The 21294-nt window shown below is 38.8% G+C and overlaps 1 protein-coding gene across 10 annotated transcripts; it reads left to right on the forward strand.

Annotated features, from left to right (window-relative positions):
* The first annotated feature begins 497 nt into the window (after nucleotides 1-497).
* LOC120081096 (mitochondrial phosphate carrier protein 2, mitochondrial-like) lies at nucleotides 498-20879 on the forward strand. Of its 10 annotated transcripts, none has more exons than XR_016527395.1 (5): nucleotides 509-1075; nucleotides 1166-1217; nucleotides 1298-1394; nucleotides 14778-15376; nucleotides 20657-20879. XR_016527395.1 is itself a non-coding variant. In XM_090310467.1 (5 exons), exons 2-4 carry the CDS (start codon nucleotides 1172-1174, stop codon nucleotides 15069-15071), a joined length of 402 nt encoding a protein of 133 aa, XP_090166593.1. In that variant the 5' UTR covers nucleotides 514-1075; nucleotides 1166-1171; the 3' UTR covers nucleotides 15072-15376; nucleotides 20646-20879. The 10 variants fall into 10 exon arrangements, 3 of the variants coding, with proteins under 3 accessions (XP_090166591.1, XP_090166593.1, XP_090166592.1); XM_090310467.1 differs by having other exon boundaries at nucleotides 514-1075; nucleotides 14813-15376; nucleotides 20646-20879; XM_090310466.1 differs by having other exon boundaries at nucleotides 514-1075; nucleotides 14813-15376.
* The last annotated feature ends 415 nt before the right edge of the window (nucleotides 20880-21294 follow it).

The raw sequence follows: 21294 nt of genomic DNA on the forward strand, positions 1-21294 counted from the left end.
CTAAAAAACTTTAGGGATTGAAGCTACACATTTTGAGGAAGCTCTTGAGTACATACTACAATAAACACCAAACACCAATTTCTCTAAAAAGTTAACTAAAGGGTCATTCTATTGACAAAATTTCAACATAAACATGAACAAAAATAGCAAAATTGAATGAAAACTCAAAGATTAAAGATACCCACAAAAATCTTACACATACCCAAAAATGAAAGGAAGATTTCAATTCATACATATAGAGAGGAAATTGAAAATGATGCGGCAACAAACTACCAGTGAAAAATTGGGGGGAAAGAAGGAGAAGACGAGAGTACCGATGTAACATCCCGGAATCTAGATAAGATTTAAAGAAATTCGTGGAATTAATCATTTCTTTTAATTCAAGGTCAAAGTTTAGGAACTAAATATTTTTTTTAGTGGTTTGAGTTTTTGGGGAAAAGGAAATTGGGGGTGTTATGTTTATTTATTTATTTTATCTTTACTTCTCTTTGTTTTGTTTGACCTTTTCCTAAAAGAATAAGGGTTAAGGGTTGGTTTTTTAAAAAAGGGGACCTCGGGAAGCATAAGGTAGAGAAGGAAAAGGAAAAAGAAAAAGGAAACCCTTCTCCTTCTTCTTCTTCTCCCAGCCTCGCCACTGCTCGATTTCGCCATCGACACAAGTATACATTTGTCCAACCCCACCAATGCCATGCCGTCCTTCCCCGTTCCACTTTCGTTCGTTTCGTGGTGAAGCTCAGCCGCGCGGGGAGCCCGCCGCCTAGCTGAAGTCGCCGTCGATCGCGCATCAGGAGGCATCCAAACCTGTTCGTCGACCTAAAGCGGCAATTGACGAACTGAGGCTACGAATCGAAGCTGCATCCAGACCCGAAGCGGCGATCGATGAACCAAAGCTGTGAACCGAAGCTGCATCCAGACTGTTCGTCAACCCGAAGCCGCGTCCTTTTCCCCAGGCCACATCGTCCTTCCCGTTCGCCATCCGTCAACCTAAACACAAGCATCGTCCATCAGTCTTCGTGCGACTGGTTCTGGTTGCCATCGGATCGCAATTGTTTCCGTCTGATCTTTCTGTTTGGGGGTAAGTTTCAGTTTCTTTTGACAGCACATCGTCATTGGGTATTCTTGGGTCAAAGCTAATTTACCCATGGAATTTTGTGGTTGGATTCAGGAACTTATGGTGGTGAAGGAAGTTTCCAAGCGAAGTGAAGGTTCGATATCCGGTGAGTGGTTGCAGTGTCAATGCTTTGGTAAGTGGGTTATTGTCTTTTGTGTCAAACTGTTGTTATTATTGTATGGCCAGGTTGGACGGTTCATTTGAAGTGTTGGGACTTCGTTCGAGTGTGTGGGTTTCATTGCTTGTGTGCTTGCATCGAATTTGCTCGTTGGGTCAACCTTAGGTAAGAGACTTACTAACGGTTTGCCCTCGAACTTAAGCATGCTTACCACTGGTTCTTTTTAGAATGAAATATCTTGATATGTCTATATATGGATGGATGAATTGTGAACGGTTATGTGGTCTTCGCATGTTTTATAATGTGAGATGAATGTTTATGTCTGTATAAGATTTCAGTGACTGTTAGTGTTGCCATTGGGCTATGCACATCACATGTTGTAAGCCTTCGGGCCCGCACCCTATGTTTATGTACGGTGTCTTTTTGGAACCACCACTTATGTTTATGATTGTGCCCTCTGAGGCGACTACTTATAAAAGCGTGCCTTGTGCACTTCTGTCCCAATGGAAAGACTAACAGATCACTGAGTGGGCCCAGTAGTGGGTCGCTTACTGAGTATACTTTTATACTCATCCTTTTCCTTCCATGTTTTTCAAGTAAGGGTAAAGATAGACCGACGCATGACAAGAGAGATCCGACCATTTTAAAATCTTATGAAATATTCCTTGATTTTATTTATGATGTATTTAATTGTTATTTATTTTAAAGTTGGCTTAGGGGTACCCCAAACGGTATTTTTTTTAGATTTCTATTTCATGATTCTTCGAGAAAATGTATTGCCAAGCCTATACACACAAAAAGTAATGTCCTGGAAACATACTAGAAATTTGGGTCGTTACAGTTGGTATCAGAGCCTAAGTTTTAGGTTCTGTAGACTGAATAACATCGTGAGTCCAAACTGTTCCTTATGGCCACAAATGGATCTCTCGTCATCGTCAGGTATGTCGTTTAAAGTTCTTTAGGGAAATATATATGAAATCTTACCTGTTGTGCAGTCGTTTGATGATTTACCTTGCTAGCGCTTATTAAAGCGTTACGTGTGGTTATGAACTAGAGGAAGGGGCAGTCAAGGTAAGAAAGTAGTTGGGGAGCGGGATCCTGACATACAAGACTCTAAGGTGTAGAGCCAACAAGTGTGGGACTCGACACCTCGTGACCTTTCTGGGTCAACCTGTCAGAGGGTTAGACCAACAAGTGGGCCTCGAACTTCAACTGTGCCCCCGCCAGGACCGTCATCCTTAGAAATTCCAGTATAATATACGACTATGGCTGTAGGTATTGGGAATGTCATCACACAGGCCGTAGTAGGATAGTTAAGGGATATGGTGGCCGAGCAGATAGCTCAGCACGCATAGTCGCAGCAGGCGTCGTCCTCGTCGATCCCGATACCGCAAGCTCTGAATCAAGATAAGGCCACGAATCAAACTTTGGCAAGCTCTTCCTTGGAGGCCGGATATCTATGGGACTTCAAGAAGTATGATCCCCCGACATTTAACGGGTCCCTGAAAGACCCCACAAATGCAGAGTTGTGGTTATCCACTGTGGAGGGGATTTTTTAGTACATGAGGTGTCTAGAGGAGCAGAAGCTGCAGTGTGTCGCTTTTGTTCTCATCGATAATGTCAAGCGCTGGTAGCACTCAGCTGAAAGAATGATAGAAGCCAGTGGGGGCCAAGCCACGTAGGACTAGTTCAAGGAGCAGTTTTACGAGAAGTGCTTCTCTACTCACATGAGGTACAACAAGCAGGCTGAGTTTATGGATCTGAAGCAGGGGACCATGATAGTAGCGGAGTATGAGGAGGAGTTTGACAAGTTGTCTTGCTTCGCCCATGATCTGGTGTCTACTGAAGCAAAGAGAGTGGAAAGATTTGTGCAAGAACTTTCGGACAGGGTGCAAGGTATTGTGCAAGCAATAAAGCCTTCCACTTACGGCACAGCATTCCGAGCGGCAGCACGTGTGGGTTGTCCTTCAGGGATAGAGTTCCTGAAGTCATTGACGGAGGAACCTGCCCCAGGCCGGAAGAGGAAAGTTGAGCAAAAAGCTCCGGGACCTCCTCAGAAGGTTCAGAGTACAGACAGGTCGTTAGGGCATGCTCAACAGCAAGCTACTACTTCAAGAAAAGTTTGGAGGGAAAGACCGATGTGCAAGTCATGCGAGAAACGTCATTGGGGACTCTGTCTGATTGGCACAGGGACTTGTTTCAGATGTAAGCAGACAAGGCATACGGCAGACCAATGCCCTAGTAGTGGTTTCGAAAATGCAGAGGGTGAGCCCCCGAGTTTGCATCAAGGTAGTTCAAACCGACAGTAGCAGGAGGGTCGAGTTTATGCCACTAGTCGTCGAGAAGCTAAGCATTTGAGAACAGTAGTGACTGGTACGCTCCCAATATTGGGGCACTATGCCTTGGCATTATTTGACTCTAACTCATCTCACTCTTTCATTTCATCTTGTTCATAAAGCATGCTATGTTAGTTTTAAAATCCTTGGGTTATGTTTTATCAATATCTACACCATCAAGAGAAATTATGATAGCAAGTAAAAAGATAAAAGCGTGTCAGTTAGAAATAGCGAATCACACCCATGATGTGACTCTGATAGTGTTAAACATGCGTGACTTTGATATAATTTTGGGCATGGATTGGTTGGCTGCCAACCATGCTAGCATAGACTGTTCTTGTAAGAAGGTGATTTTTAACCGCCCCCTCTCCCCCCCAGGGAAGCCAATTTTAAGTTCAAGGGAGCCAAGACGGTAGTTTTGCTCAAAGTGATTTTATCGATAAAGGCCAAGAGGTTGATTAATCAAGGTGTCTGGAGTATCTTGGCAAGCGTAGTTGACACAAGAGAAATTGAGATTGCTCTAACCTCTGAGCCAGTTGTGAGAGATTATCCTGATGTGTTTCCAGAAGAACTTCTAGGGTTTCCTCCACCAAGGGAGATTGATTTTGTGATCGAGTTAGAGTCGGGCACTATTCCCATATTCAAAGCTCCGTACAGAATGGCTCCAATCGAATTGAAAGAACTGAAGGCCTAGTTACAGGAACTGTTTGATAAAGGGTTCATAAGACCCAGCGTCTTTCCATGGGGTGCACCAGTGTTAGTTCTGAAGAAAAAGGATGGATCCTTACGTTTATGCATAGACTATAGAGAGTTGAATAAGGTGACCATCAAGAAAAAGCACCTGCTTCCTAGGATCGATGACCTGTTTGACCAGCTACAGGGTGCTACTGTATTTTCCAAGATTGACCTACGGTTAGGTTACCATCAGCTAAGGATTAGGGACAGTGATATCCTAAAGACTGTGTTCTAATCTAGATACGGGCATTACGAGTTCATTGTAATATCTTTTGGTTTGACCAATGCTCCAGTGGTATTCATGGATTTGATGAACATGATGTTCAGAGATTTTCTGGACACCTTTGTAATTGTTTTCATTGACGAAATCTTGGTCTATTCCAAGATAGAGGCGGAACACGAGGAACATCTTCATAAAGTCCTAGGAATGCTGAGGGAAAACAAATTGTATGAAAAGTTTTCTAAGTGCAAGTTATGGCTATGAAAGATGTCCTTTCATGGCACGTGGTGTCGAAGGACGGGGTTTCAGTGGATCCAGCTAAGATTGAGACCGTTACAAATTAGCTCTGCCCTACAACAGTCAGCGAGGTGCGCAGTTTCCTAGGGTTGGTTGGGTACTATCGTAGGTTTGTAGAGAATTTCTCTAGCATAGCCATATCGTTGACTCAGCTAACCCGGAAGGAAGCTTCGTTTGTTTAGAGCAAAGCTTGTGAGGACAGTTTTCAGGACCTCAAGCAGAGGTTGGTTTCAGCACCGGTTCTCATGGTGCCAGATGGCTTCTGGAATTTTGTGATCTACAGTGATGCTTCTAAGAACGATTTGGGTTGTGTGCTTATCTAGCATGGTAGAGTGGTTGCCTATGCCTTCTGCTAGTTGAAAAACCATGAGTGAAACTATCCTACTCATGACTCGGAACTCGTAGCGATGGTGTTTGCTCTGAAGATTCGGAAGCACTACTTGTATGGGGAAAGGATCCAGGTTTTCACCAACCATAAGAGTCTGAAATACTTCTTCACCCGAAAAGAGTTAAACATGAGGCAGCGCAGGTAAGGACCGCCTAGGTAAGGCGAATGTGGTGGGCCAAGCCCTCAGTCTAAAGACCGCTCATTCGACCGTCTTGATCACTATGCAGGTTCAGTTATGTAAGAATCTGGAGCAAGCAGAGATTGCGGTGGTAGTGGGGGAAGTCACTTCGCAGCTAGCTCAGTTGACAATACGACCAACTTTGAGGCAAGACCTAGTTCAGAAATGTCATCAGGTAGGGTCAGGCCAGGCCAGTGAATTTTCTGTGTCAGTAGACGAGGGCCTTTTGTATCAGGGACGGTTATGCGTTTTGACAGATGATGGTCTGAAGGGGGAATTATTGACTGAAGCTCACAACTCCACATTCTCAATGCATCCAGGCAGTACTAAAATGTATCAAGATTTGAAGCGGTATTACTGGTGGCCCAATATGAAAAGCGAAATAGCTGACCATGTTAGCAGATGTTTAGTCTGTCAATAGGTGAAGGCCCCAAGGCAGAAGATAGCAAGCTTGCTATAGCCATTGGATGTGCCAGAATGGAAGTGGGTGAGTGTCCATAGATTTCATTACAGGTTTATCCAAGACAATGAAGGGCTTCTCAATGATTTGGGTTGTGATAAACAGGCTCACCAAGATGGCGCAATTTAATCCAGGGAAGCCCACGTATACGGTGAGTAAGTGGGCTCAGCTATATATGAAATAGATAATAAGACTGCATGGTGTGCCAGTGTCAATTTTATTCGATAGGGACACGTGGTTAAACTTCAGTACAGCCTTTCACCCTCAGACGGATGGGCAAACAGAACGCTTGAATCAGACGTTGGAGGACATGTTGTGCATTTGTGCGTTGAAGTTCTTAAGGAGTTGGGACTCCCACTTGCATTTGGCAAAGTTTGCTTATAATAATAGCTATCAGGCTACCATTAGCATGTCGCCATTTGAAGCTCTTTACGGTAGGGGTTGCAAGTCTCCTATTTGCTAGAGTGAGATTGGGGAAAGGAAACTAATGGGAACTGAGTTAGTGGAAGTGAAAAATGAAGCCATGCAGAAGATCAGAGCTCAATTATTAGTAGCGCAGAGTAGACAGAAAAGTTACGCTAATGTTAGGCGTAAATATCTTGAGTTCGAGACAGGTGACAAAGTGTTCTTGAAAATGGTGCCAATGAAGTGTCTCCTGAGATTCGAAAAGAAGGGTAAGCTAAGTCCGCATTTTGTAGGGCCATTCGAGATCTTGGAGCGAATCGGCCCTGTGGCTTACCATTTGGCTTCACACCATCTCTCTCCGTGGTCCATAATGTTTTTCATGTCTCTATGTTGAGGAAGTATTTGAAGGACCCGTCTCATGTGGTGGATTTTGAGCCTTTGCAACTGAATGAAAACTTAAGCTACGAAGAGAAGCCTGTGCAGATTGTGGCCAGGGAGGTGAAAGTGCTGCGCAACAGGGAGGTGCCACTAGTAAAGGTTTTGTGACAGAATCATCTGATTAAGGAAGCAACTTGGAAGCAAGAGGATGAGATGAGAATACTACATCCAGAACTCTTACAGGACTAGAACTTTCGAGTACGAAAGTTTCTTAAGGAGGGAAGGTTGTAACATCCCGGAATCTAGGTAAAATTTAAATAAATTCGTGGAATTAATTGTTTATTTTAATTCAAGGTCAAAATTTAGGAACTAAATAATTTTTTTAATGGTTTGAGCTTTTGGGAAAAAGAAAATTGGGGGTGTTATGTTTATTTATTTATTTTATTTTTTTTTATCTTTACTTCTTTTTGTTTTGTTTGACCTTTTCCTAAAAAAATTATGGTTAAAGGTTGGTTTTTTAAAAAGGGTATCTCGGGAAGCATGCAATAGAGAAAAAAGGAAAAAGAAAAAGGAAACCTTCTTCTTCTTCTGCTTCTCCCAGTCACACCACTTCCCGATTTCGCCGTCAACCCGATTTCGCAGTCGATCCGAGTCCGCGTTCGTCTAGCCCCGCCTACGCCACGCCGTCCTTCCCCATTCCGCTTTCGTTCGTTCCGTGGTGAAGCTTGACCGCGCGAGGAGCCCGTTGCCTAGCCGAAGTCATCGTCGATCACGCACCAGGAGGCATCCAGATCTGTTTGTTGACCAGAAGCGATGATCAACGAACTGAAGCTGCGAACCAAAGCTGCATCCAGACCCGAAGCGTTCAACGAACCAAAGTTGCGAATCAAAGCTGCGTCTAGACCTATTCGTCAACCCTAAGTCGCGTCCTTCTCCCCGAGCCACGCCGTCCTTCCCGTTCGCCAGCCACCGGCCTAAACCCAAGCGCCGTCTGTCAGTGTTGGCGCGGCCGATTCTTATTGTCGTCGGATCGCTGTTGTTTTTGCTCGATCTTTCTATTTGGAGGTAAGTTTCGGTTTCTTTTGGCAACTCATCGTCATCAAACCCATGAAATTTTGTGGTTGGATTCAGGAATTTGTGGTGGTAAAGGAAGTTTCCTAGCGGAGTGAAGGTTCGTTTCGGAGCAGTTCGATATCCTTAGGTAAGTGGTTGACCGTTGTTATTATTGTGTGGCTAGATTGGACGGTTCATTTGAACTGTTGGGAATTCGTTCGAATGTGTGGGTTTTGTTGCTTGCGTGCTTGCATCGAATTTGCTCATTGGGTCAAACTTAGGTAAGAGACTTACTAACAGTTTGCCCTCGAACTTAAGCATGCTTACCACTTGTTCTATTTGGAATGAAATATCTTGATATGTCTATATATGGATGGATGAATTGTGAACGGTTATGTGGTCTTCGCATGTTTTATGATGTGGGATGAATGCTTCTGTATGAGATTTTAGTGACTGTCAGTGTTGCCATTGAGCTATGCACATCGAATGTTGTAAACCTTCGGGCCCGCACCCTATGTTTATGTACGGTGTCCTTTTGGGACTACCACCTATGTTTATGATTGTGCCCTCCGGGGCCACTACTTATGAAAGCGTGCCTTCGGGTTCGCCCCTTATGCCTATGCCTATGACTACGTCTATGATGCCCTTGTGTACTTCTATCCCAATGGAAAGACTAACATATCACTGAGTGCGCCCAGTAGTGGGTCACTTATTGAGTATACTTTTATACTCATCCTTTTTAAAGATAGACCATCGCATGACAAGAGAGATTCGTGACCCGACCATTTTAACTTCCACACTTAAGTTTCATGTACTAGTGTCTGATTTAGGAGTCAGGCATTTTAAAATCTTATGAAATATTCCTTGATTTGATTTATTGATTTATTTAATTATTATTTATTTTTAAGTTGGGTTAGGGGTACCCCGAACGATATTTTTTTTTTTAGATATCTCTTCTTTGCTTATTTGAGCATTATTTAATGAAATAAAAAATTTCTTATCTTTATATTTATTGATTCTTTGAGAAAATGTATTGTCAAGCCTATGCACGCATAAAGTAGCATCCAAGAAACATACTAGAAATTTGAGTCGTTACAACCGATTGGTGGAGGTATTTCTGGCAATGTGAATCGACAATGTAAAGAATCGACGGTGTGAAGATTTGTTCGGCTTCAGCTATGTGAAGAATCGGTGGTGTGTTTCTTCGAATCATTCATTCAATAGTATGTTTCGTTCGATGATGAGGGTTTTGATTGATAGAACAGCCTGGACCAACAGATAGAGTTTTGATTGTGAGTGTCATCGTTTGGCTTCTTTGGCTGTGTGAAGAATTGGTGGTGTGAGAGCTTCTTCAAATTGTGTTCGTTCAGCTACGTAGATGTTAATATTCTTGACATTTAAAACAAGACAAGAAAACTTATATTGAATTTGACATTTTTAAAACATCAAGAAGTGTGTCAGCGTGAATATTTTTCGAAAAAACGCACAACCTTCGTGTTTTTTTTTTTTAAATTCTTAACTTTTTCTTTAAAATCACCTATTACTTGATATTTTTTCATAAAGCCGTCAAGTATTTAAAATTGCAAACGTCAAGAAATGTGGTTTTTTTGTAGTATAACTGCCAAACATATATTTGTTGAATTCAATGAATCTGAAAACATAAAACAAAATCTGAATTTTCTATCAAATAGACTCTAAATATCTCTAAAATATCTTCTTTTGGAAGTGTTTCTATGAAATTTTGGCATGTTTTCATAAGGATTTTGAAGTGATCTTTATACTATTAATGTTCTGTACGTAATTAGTCACTTCAATCCAGATCGCATTTCTTGTTTGTTTCTAGTATATACGCTTGATCGTGTCTCGATTATCAAAATATTTTGAATTTAGTTTTATTGTAAGATGAACAAATAATAGATTAGTTCTATGTGAAAGGTTCTTAAATAACATCATGCTCTGTATTTGAAAGTTGCTAGTTCGTCTTACAGTTAGAGTGGATAGCTATGTTGAGATTTTAACATCGAGCGGTGTGTTACAAAAGCTTGATCTTATAGTTTTACGAGTCGTTTTAGAGTTTTATATTCGATTTGGTAAGAGCTCTATCTTCTCTTGATTGATAAAGACGTGATTCACTATTATTCAAATGCCTTATTAAGCTTGATAGGACCTAAACAATCTAATAACAACCCACTAGAATCTCCAAAACAATCAACCAAATAATTGTTCTCTAAAACACCACAAATAAATCACCAAATAATCATCAAGCAATCAATCAACAATGGACAACAATAAATAACAAAATTCTTAAAGACAAAAAGCAAAGAGCACACATGAATGATACGTGAAAAACCCCTTCAATGTGAAGAGTAAAAACCATAGGACTTGTGAGGAGTCTAGCCTTGTCAGTTTCTCTTATTATGATAAAATTGAGGGAAAAAAGAACCCAAATCAGTCATACAAATGTTTACTACCCACAAATACTTTCATATATAAAAGATGAACACTTGAGAAATAAAAAGAATGAAAATCACCCAGTTTTCCAGATTCTGTTCGATAGTAATTACTGACAAATCAGAGCTTCAAACATCAATCCAACTATTCAAAATAAAACGCTATGTGTCCCGAATAGGCTGACCAATTTTCAGCGTGATCCAACGATTCAAATTTCTGCAATCGATAACTTTGTAAAAGCCATCGCTGAAAAACCAAAATTTTGTCTTTCTCTCCAATTTTCTACTTCTTACTCATTCTTTTTTTTCCTTAGTTCATCCCCATATCACATAAAAGAAAACCTATGGCTTTTAAGATGGTTCAATCTAAGAAATTAGCCCCAATTGGGCTCACAAACGCACAAGTTTAAAATAAAGTTTTGCTTGTGCAACAAGTGGGCTAGACAACCACAACAATCTCCCCCTCTAGCTTAACACGAGGAAGACTCAATCATATCGATGATCACTTGAACCTCATCCCTACAAGCTCAATCTTTCTTCCAGAAACTACCTTAGTTAACATATCTGCACTGTTCTTGTTGGTGTGGATTTTCTTCATGTTCAATATCTTCTCGTCAATTACATCTCGTAGCCATGTCAATGTGTTTAGTACGAGCATAATACATTGAGTTCTTGCTCAAAATCATAGCACTCTAATAATTACAAAATATTACATACTCACCTTGCTTGACACCCAACTCTTGAAGGAACCTTTTAAGCCATAACATCTTCTTCCTTGCTTCCATTGCTGCAATATACTCTACCTCAATTGTGGACAATGCTACACATTTTTATAACTTAGATTGCCATGAAATGGCTTCTCTTGAAAATGTAAATACATAACATGAGGTAGACTTTCTGTTATCAAGATCATCTACCATGTCTGCATCAGTATATCCTTCAATCATAGGTTTGTCACCTCCATAACACAAACTCAATTTGGAGGTGCCCTACAAGTATCTGAAGATCCACTTCACTGCTTCCTAGTGAGTCTTACTTGGATTGGATAGAAAACGACTCACTAGACTGACTACATATGTAATATCAGGTCTAGTACGCACTATAATATACATCAAAGAACCAACAGCAGGAGAGTAAGGAATGGATGATATAACTTCTTTCTTTTTCACTGTTGTAGGACAAGCTCTCTTACTTAACTTAAAGTGAGTTGCTATCGGTATACTAACAGACTTAGCATGCTTCATATTGATCCTTTCCAGCACCCGTTCAATATACTTCAACAGAGATAATCACAATTTCCCAGCTTTCCTGTCACAAGCAATCTTCATACTTAAGATTTTTTTTTTGCAGGACCCACATCTTTCATGTCAAATGACTTGGATAAATCTTTTTTTCAAAATTTCAATATATCTATATCTTGTCCAACTATCAACATATCATCTACATATAAAAGAAGAATGATGAAGTTGCCTACAAAGAACTTTCTAAAATACACACAAGAATCAGTTGTAGTTCATTTATAATCATTGCTTATCATAAACGAATCAAATTTCTTGTACCACTATCTTGGTGCCTATCTAAGCCCATAAAGACTATTTTTCAACTTGCAAACAAGTTTATCTTTCCCTTTTTCTTATCCTTCATGTTGCTCCATGTAGATTTCTTCATGCAAGTCACCATGTAAAAAAGTGGTTTTTACATCAAGTTGCTCTATCTCAAGATCAAGACTTGCTACTAATCCCAACATTGTTATGATAGATGTCATTTTGACCACTGAAGAGAAGATCTCATCAAAGTCGATGCCTTTTTTTAGTTGCATTCATTAACCACTAATCTGGTTTTGTACCTTAAATCTTCTCACCATTCTTCTTGTATTTGAAAACCCATATGTTCTTCAATACATTCTTGCCCTTTGGAGGCTTCACTAGCTCATAGGTTCCACTATTTTCCAGGGAATTTATCTCTTCCTTCATTGCATTGAGCCACTGGTCTTCTTCATCATGAGACAAGACCTCTTGATAGTTCTCTGGTCTCCATCTTCACTAACTAGAATGAACTCTGAGCTTGGATACCTTGTTGAAGGTTTATGCACTCTGGTTGACTTTCGAGCTTGAGTATTCTCCACTTGAGGAATAGGTTGCTCCCTCTGCTCATGAACTTCTCCATGAATCACTTCCTCATATGCATCTTCCTCATGAATTTCTTCATCAGATGAAGAATCATCAAGATCATCATTATGAACATGATCTAGTACATTGCCATCAGATGGTATCTCACCAACATCATCATGTACATCATCAACATTCTAATTTTTTGGCTAAGCAACAAAAGGAGCAGAAATAAAATCAATAGTAGTATCAAACACAACTCTGAAGTAGAAGCGTATCTTGTACTTGGAAGATTTGCATCCTTTTCGTACTCAAAGAATAATACATCTCTGCTTCTCACTACCTTTTTCTTTTGTAGATCGTAGAGCCTATAATCATACACTTCATCCCCATACCTAACAAAAATGCATGGATTGGTCTTCAAATCAAGCTTTGAGCTTTGTTCTTTAGGCACATGCATGTATGTCTTACTGCTAAAGACTCTAAGATGCAAATAAGCAAGACCATATCCTTTCCATGCTCTCTTTGGAATTTCTAGACCAAGAAGAATTGATGGAGATCGGTTAATCAAATACATGGCACATTCACTGCTTCACCCCAAAATGTCTTAGGAAGATTAGACATTCTAAGCATACACCTCACCTTCTCCACAATGGTTCTATTCATCTTCTCAGCAACTCTATTGTATTATGGTGTGTTAGGATTTATCTTCTCATGTCTAATGCCATGTTGTGAACAATAATACTTGAACTCATTTGAAGTATACTCACCACCATTATCTGATCGAAGACACTTCAATTTTCTTTCGATCTCCCTTTCTACCGTGACATGAAACTTCCTAAAAATCTCGAACACGAACCCAAACTCTATTTATCAGTATGCTGTATTTCCAAGATTGGATTTCATATTCGAATGAACCCCGTAATTAGAAAAGGAAATTCTATGTTGCTTACCTGCCAAACAATGATCACACCTACCAACAATTTAATCCCCTTATCACTCATATATCGGGCCTTTAATGCCACAAATTTAGAGAATTCTTTTCTTATATTGCATTCAACTTAAAAGAACACATGCTCAAATTTTTTTTATACAAAGTGCAACACAACTCACCTCGAGCAACTATTATTGAACCGTTAGACAATTTCCATTTACGATCATAAAAGGTATGTCGAAATCCTTCTTGATCAAGGACATTTGCAGACAACAAGTTAAGGTGTAAATCAGGAATATGACACACATTCTTTAATGTAAGCATGCACCTAACACTTGTCTTCACACGAATATCACCTAGCTCAAATTAAAAGACCTTCCAATTTCTTCCGCAACTCATATGAGTCGGACTCCTTAGACACATGGTTGAAAATGCTAATATCAACCCACTGCCTAATAGTCGCCAAAGTTTTTCTCTTTAACTTTCCCCAGTCCTTTTCTTCCATTTTCTCTAGTTTTGCATATTTAGAAATTGTGCCATTTGCTTTTGTGGTTGATTCAATTACATCAACCAAATCTTTGCAATATGATAAATCCTCCATCATCGGTCTCCAGATGAAATAATTAGTTGATGTCAATTTTATCATTGAACTACCTCCACCATTACTAATAGATTCCATAACAATGTAAATTAAAACTCGCTCTGATACCAACCGATAGGACCCAAACAATATAACAACAACCCAATAGGATCTCCTCCAAAATAATCAACCAAATAATTGTTCTCTAAAACACCACAAATAAATCACTAAATAATCACCAAGCAATCAACCAATAATGGATAACAATAAATCATAAAATTCTGGAAGACTAAAAGCAAAGAGCATATACGAATTATACGTGGAAAACCCCTTCGATGTGAAGAGTAAAAATGACGAGACTTGTGAATAGTTCGCCCTTATCAACTTCTCTTATTATGATAAAATTGAGGGAAAAAGAACCCAAATCAGTCATACAAAAGTTCACTACCTACCAATACTTTCATACATAAAAGATGAACACTTGAGAGATAAAAAAAAAAAACCACCCAATTTTTCAGATTTGGTTCGGTAGCGATTACAGATAAACTAGAGTTTCAAACAAAAATCCAACCGTTCAAAAACAAGTCTCTATATTTCCCGAACCGGCTGACCAAATTTCAGCATGATCCAACGGTTCAAAATTCGACAATCGACAACTTTGTGGAAGCTATTGCTAACTAACCAAATTGCTATCTTTCTCTCCAATTTTCTGATTCTTTTTCACTCTCTTTTTCCTTAGGTCATCCTATATCACGTAAAAGAAAAATTAGGGCTTTCAAGATGGGTCAATCTAAAAAATTAGCTCCAATAGGACTCACAAAACATAAATTTAAAATAAAGTTTTACTTCTGCAACAAATGGGTTGGACACCCACAACAGAGCTATGGTTCTTTGTGAAAATGGCTCTATCCTTAATGTTACTGGATTACCATGTAAATAGAAAAGCATAACTTGTTATATGATGAAGAATGATAGCAGCTCTCTATCTCCCTCTTGGTAAAAGAATTCATCAATAATTGTGCTTAGGTTCTCAGCTTGATTATGCCGTGAATTCCAAACAGTGCTCAGGGTGCTTGCAAGTATGGTATCTATGAATTCCTTAAGAAATACTATTGGGATATAGTCGGTCCTGAGTGTGCAACAAAGTACAAGACATTGATCTATCTTGCTGGTTCTGCATCTGCTGAAGCGATTGCAGATGTTGCACTTTTCCCCTTTGAAGCTGTCAAAGTTAAAGTTCAGACACAGCCAGGTTTTACCAGATCCCATGTTAGTCGTGAGTCCTTTACTAAGATATTTGGAATGTACAAGTTGAAATAGAGTGAGTTATTATAGTAGGCCCCAGTGGTTTTGTCAATTGGTCATAGGTAACACTGATAGGCAAAAGAAAGTAAATTAAAAGCATTACATTTGAGAGATACAATGATGAAGTTTGCAACATTTGAGAACCTGGTGGAAGTCATGTACAAGCACAAGCATGTCATCCCGAAGCCAAAGAAGGAATGCAGCTGGGCGTCAGTTTTGCTGGTGGATATATTGCCGGTTTTTCTTGTGCTATGCTTTCTCATCCTGCGGATAATCTTGTCTTCTTTCTCAATAATGCTAAAGGGTCTAGCGTTGGTGAGGTAAGTAATGTTCGTAAGCTTAATTTTTAAAAACTAAAAACTATATTATTAAATAGAACCTTAAGGGTCATTTGTTTCGCGAGCATCTAAGATTCCCATGAAGTGGACATTTGGATTACCATGTTTGTTTCACGGTAATATAAGATGCCTTGGTGTCTAAATATTTTCGAGCATCCTAAGATGTTTTTACGAAGAACATCTTGAGAGTTTTGGATGCCATCTTCAAACATGGATTTTATGGATTCACATTTTGAGGACATTCCATTTTTACTTTTTTACCCTCCATTTATATATATAGCACACTTCTTTGTTTGTATTTTATAATTAAGATAAATATTGTCTATCATATATATCATTCTTTTTTGGTTATATCATAGATGTTTTTATTTTTTAGAAAGATATTCAATTTTAAATGTAAATTTATATTTATTTTACAAAAAGTATTAAATTAATATATATTATTGAATTGAGAAAATTAACATGTAAAAATAATACAAAATATTAATTTAAAATAGATTTAATAAAAAAATATTATATAAGTTTAATTATATTAAATTAATTATAATTAATGAATAGTCATAAGGACATTTTTGGAATATTAGGCAAATTCAAAACATTTTAGAATAGAAATCCTACAAAAGAAACACAGTTATCCAAATACATTCAAATATCTACAAAAAATTTCTTACAAAACAAGCATCGTTATCTAAAGACGTTAGACATCTATCATTCTAAGTATCTATAATTTCGGATATCTAAAGATTATGAGTATCTACTATTAAGTGTATAACTATATAGACTTAGACTTTGTAGTTAGGAAGGTTAAAGAGTCTTTAGGGGGTTGGTTCATGTTTCTTAGAGTCTATTCTTAGCCCTTGAAGTTGTATTTATACTCAACATTCTTCTTTGTACAATTCAACTTGTTAAATACATTTGCAAGATGGTATCAGAGCCAAATTAGGCATTTTCGACCATCTCCGGCCCTCTGTTCACAAGTTCAGTCCTCTATTCACAATAGCCTTCTGTTTTCAGGTCTACCAAACCCTTGTTTCTAGACTCCTCTACCTCCGCCACCCAGATTGTGCAACTCTACCTCACACAACAACCTCCAGATCTTAGGTCCCTCCGCCTCTCGCAACCGCCTCACACCCAGATCCATCGGACAGATCGCCTTACACCCAGATCCACCGGACACATCTCCGTCACATCTGCTCGCCTGTTAGCTGGCGTAGGCCGTGCATTCCGTTCGCCAACATCAGAAAGCCAATGTCACACACACAGTTTTGTTCGCCAACCTCAGCTCTCAGACCGTCAACAACGAGTCGAATCCATTCAGTTGTTCTTATCGAGCCAAGCAGCAAACAAGCTGAGTTGTTAAGCCGATCCAACAAGCGGAGCCAATAAACCGCGTCAATGAGTCGTTTTCCAGTGAAGCTGAGCCACCAATTGACTGAGTTGAGCCAAGCCATAAGCCTTTTTTTTTCTTCCAAATTGAGCCAAATCAAATCATATGGAGAAGGATCATGTGTTTCGCCCTATTAGTACTATCCTTGATAGGACAAATTATCTTACCTGGACCCATCAAATAAAGAGCTTTCTAATAGGGCATATGTTATGGCGCATTGTCACCGACGATATTCCTAAACCAGTCAAGATACCCACTGAAGATGATATTAAATTTATTGAACGGTTAGAAGATTAGGATAGTAAAAATCATCAGATCATCACTTGGCTTGATAATACGTCTATACCTGCCATCCATGTTCAGTTTGATACGTTTGATGAGGCCAAGAGATTATGGGATTTCCTGTCTACACGTTTTCAGTTTATTGGATTAGCTCATTTTTATCAATTGCACAATCCTCTTGTTAGTCTCAGTCAGGAGACTGACCAATTCGTTAACGAATATCTGGCCACGCTTTAGCCAATTTGGACACAATTAGATCAAGCTAAAATCAGCGTTGATTATCTTCGTCTTATTAAGGTACTTATGGGGCTTCATCCAGAGTATGAATATATTCGTGCGACTTTGCTGCATCGCAGTTCTTTTCCCTCACTGGACACAACAATTTAGGAAAGCCTGTTTAAGGAAAAATGTCTTGGCATTGCTTTTTCCAGTCAATCTGAGGTAGTGCTCGCAAGCAATCATTTGCCTGGTAGCTCTGAAGCTCTCTTCTATAAAAACTTTACAGCTCACTGGGCACAATTTATTGACTGCTCAAAAGTCGAGTACAAATATTGTCACAAATACGGGTATATTCTGAACAACTATCCTACACGACCACCTCGACCTCCAGGACATTCTTAAAAAACAAGACATGTTAGTAAGCCTGGTTCTGCCTCTGTTGCTGCTGCCGCCTCCTTTACTGATTTAGAACCTTCTCAGTCTAATTTTTAGTTAAGTGATTTGCAAGACTTGCTTAAAACAAGTGATTTCGTTCAATTCCTTCGCTCTTGCGGTTTCTCCAAGTAATTGGTGACTTCCTGATTCTGCATGTTGCAATCATATGACTTTTGATTTTTTCTTTTTGGCTACACCCACTCCTGCCAAATCTCTTCCTCCCATTTATGCTGCTGGCAGTAATCGTATGACCATATCCCTCCAATTGACACTCTCACACTCCAACTTTCTAATATTTATTGTGTTCCAAACCTAACCTTCAATCTTGCTTCAGTTAGACAATTGTGTGATCTTGGCTTAACTGTCTCTTTTTATTCTACTGGGTGTTAAGTTCAGGATGCACAGACGAGACAGACAATTGTTATGGGTCACAAAGTAGGAAGATTGTTTGAACTCACATCACTTCAACTGCCTGCTTGTTTTCTTTCTGCTCCTGTCACTGACTCTGCTATATATCAATGGCATCTTCGTCTTGGTCATGCTTCTTTTAACAAACTCTATCATTTGATTTCTAGAAAAAATTTGAATAATGTTTCTAGTTTATTCCCTTTGATTGTATGAATTGCAAACTTACTAAACAACCTACATTATCATTTTCTCAGTCCAATTCTATATGCGATCAGCCTTTTGACTTAATTCACTCTAATATTTGGGGTCCTCCTCTTACTTCTACTATTATTGGATATCACGATTTTATCCTGTTTATTGATGATTACTCTCGGTTCACTTGGATATATTTTCTTAAACATTGTTTTGCCTTGCCTCACATAAATATTTATTTTGCTAATATGGTTCACACTTAGTTCACTCGTACAATCAAAGCTCTTAGTACAAATAACACATTGGAGTATAAGGACTCTATGCTTCTTTTCTTTCTCACCTAGCAAGACACTCATGTCCAGCGTTCTTGTCCCTATACCTATCAACAGAATGGGAGAGTGGAATGTAAACATTGCCACATTTTGGATTTTGTTTGCGCTCATCTTCTGTCTGCCTCCTATCCTACCAAATTTTGGGGAGAGGTCACCCTTACTTCTATCTACATAATCAATTGTCTCCCTTCGTCTATCCTTCACAATGTTTCTCTGTTTGAACGTTTATACAGTACTCCTCATGATTACTCTAACCTCAAAGTCTTTGGTTGTGCGTGTTTTGTTCTTCCATCCCCATGAACATACCAAATTAGAACCACATATGCGTCTTTATTGCGTCCTTGGCTATGAAACCGAGTATAAAGGTTTCCGCAATTGGGATCCTCTTTCAAACAGACTGCACATATCTCCTCATGTCACTTTCTGGGAGCATATAATGTTTTTTAGTCTTTCGACCTTTCATGCATCTCTTTCAGGTCCTCCTTTCTTTCTTTCTCATAGTCCGTTGACTTTTTTCCTTCATCTGCATCTTATCGTGATACTGAGCTTGAGTAATCTGTGTCCGTCTCTATTGATCTCGATTCGTCAATTCCACCATCGTTCAACTAGGGTTTACGTCGAGTTTCCATGACACGACACTTTTTACGCGTCAAACGGACCATGGTATTGTTCTCCTTCTTCTATATGTTGAAGATATGATTATTACTGGAGATGATCCTCATGCTATTTCTTATTTGCAACATGACCTTGGCGAGCACTTTGAGATGAAAGATTCAGGTCCCTTAGTTACTTTCTTGGTCTTGAGGTATCAATGAGCTCTACTAACTATTCATTGTCTCAAGCGAAGTATGTTTCAGACTTATTGGTGCATTCCGGGATCACTGACTTTGCTACAGTCCCGACACCACTCGATCCTAATGTTCGCCTCACTTCATTTGATGGCGTTCCTCTCAAATATGCCACTCTCTACCGTCAACTTGTTGGTAGCTTGATTTACCTAACAGTGACTCGTTCCGACATTGCATATGTTGTTCACATTGTAAGTTAGTTCATGTCTGCCCCTTGAACTATTTATTTTACTGATGTTCTCCGTATTCTTCGCTATGTCAAGGGGACTCTGGGACATGACCTTCAGTTTTCATCCTAGTCATCCTTGGTTTTATCCGGCTACTCTAATACTAATTGGGTTGGTGATCCTACTGACAGACGTTCTACTTTAGGTTATTGTTTTTATCTTGGCGATTCTCTTATTTCTTGGTGGAGTAAGAAATAGAGTGTTGTCTCTCGCTCAAGTATGAAGTCTGAATATCGCACCTTGGCTGATGCTACATTTGAGCTATTGTGACTCCATTAGCTTCATGTTGATATGGGAGTTTCTCAACTGTCTGCTACTATCCTTCACTGTGACAATCGTAGTGCCATCCAATTGCACACAATGATGTTTTACATGAGCGCACCAAGCATATTGAGAATGACTGTCATTTTGTTTGACGTCATCTTCAGAGTAAAACTCTTCTTTTACAAGCTGTTTCTACTACTAAGCAACCTGTTGATATTTTCACCAAAGTTTTGTCCTCCGGGTGCTTCCTTCTACTGCTTAACAAACTCAAGTTGATTCCTATGTTACCACCTTAAGTTTGAGGGAGAGTGTTAAGTGTATAACTATTTAGACTTAGTCTTTGTGGTTAGGAAGGTTGGAGAGTCTTCGGTTGATGTTTCTTAGGGTCTATTCTTAGCCCTTGAAATTGTATTTATACTCAACATACTTCTTTATACAATTCAACTTGTGAAATACATTTGCAATATCTATATTACCAAAAAAATAAACGGTCCCTAAAAATTGAACCTCTATGCTACATTTAAGGGGTATAAATTTTTTTTTATTCAATAGAAAAAAAGTAGGAAACATGTTTTCATAACATTAGTACTAACAAACAGAAAATTAATTTAAAACAAATTGTCCTGTTTTCAGTTTTCTTATTTGGAGTCATTGTAGTGCTGTTGCAGGCAGTTCAAAAGCTTGGATTATGGGGTCTCTTCACAGGAGGGCTGCCTCTACGCATAGTGATGATTGGAACACTCACTGCTTCTCGGTGGGCTACCTATGATGCATTCTAAGTTTCTGTTGGATTGTACATCTTTTCTACACTCCTTCTTCGTATTGTTATGCAAAACACATGTATTAGTGTCGGTTTGACGTTTATTATTATAAAATACATCATTTATGATATATTTTATTTAACTTTTCAAATTTTTAAATTTTGAAAATAAATTATTCTTCAAAAATTGAAATATTCGACAACTATCTCCAACATAGCTTTCGAAACACTTTTAAACTATATTTTAAACAATTTTTATAAAAATGAATTTAACTAAAGATATTTTTTTTTAAATAATATTTTTTCCTCTAATCAATCAAAACAGACGCTTAATCCTTAAAATTTGACAAATAGTTCTAAATGATATTCACATCAACGATACATAGTTAGCAATTTAGACTTCGTTTAGTAACCATTTGACTTTTGGTTTTTAGTTTTTGAAAAAGCCTTATTTTTTAGTAGAAATTAAGCTTATTAATACCCATTCCACCTCTAAACTTCTTGGGTTTGTTATCTATTTTTTACCAATATTTTAAAAAATCAAGC

The sequence above is a fragment of the Benincasa hispida genome, chromosome 1, assembly GCF_027475165.1.
Source record: "Benincasa hispida cultivar pf3 chromosome 1, pf3_genome.v1.1, whole genome shotgun sequence".
Taxonomy (NCBI): Eukaryota; Viridiplantae; Streptophyta; class Magnoliopsida; order Cucurbitales; family Cucurbitaceae; genus Benincasa; species Benincasa hispida.

Bases quoted from the DNA above. Each gene is read 5' to 3' on its own strand.
- LOC120081096 (XM_090310465.1), top strand. From the start codon at position 2,957: ATGAGGTACAACAAGCAGGCTGAGTTTATGGATCTGAAGCAGGGGACC.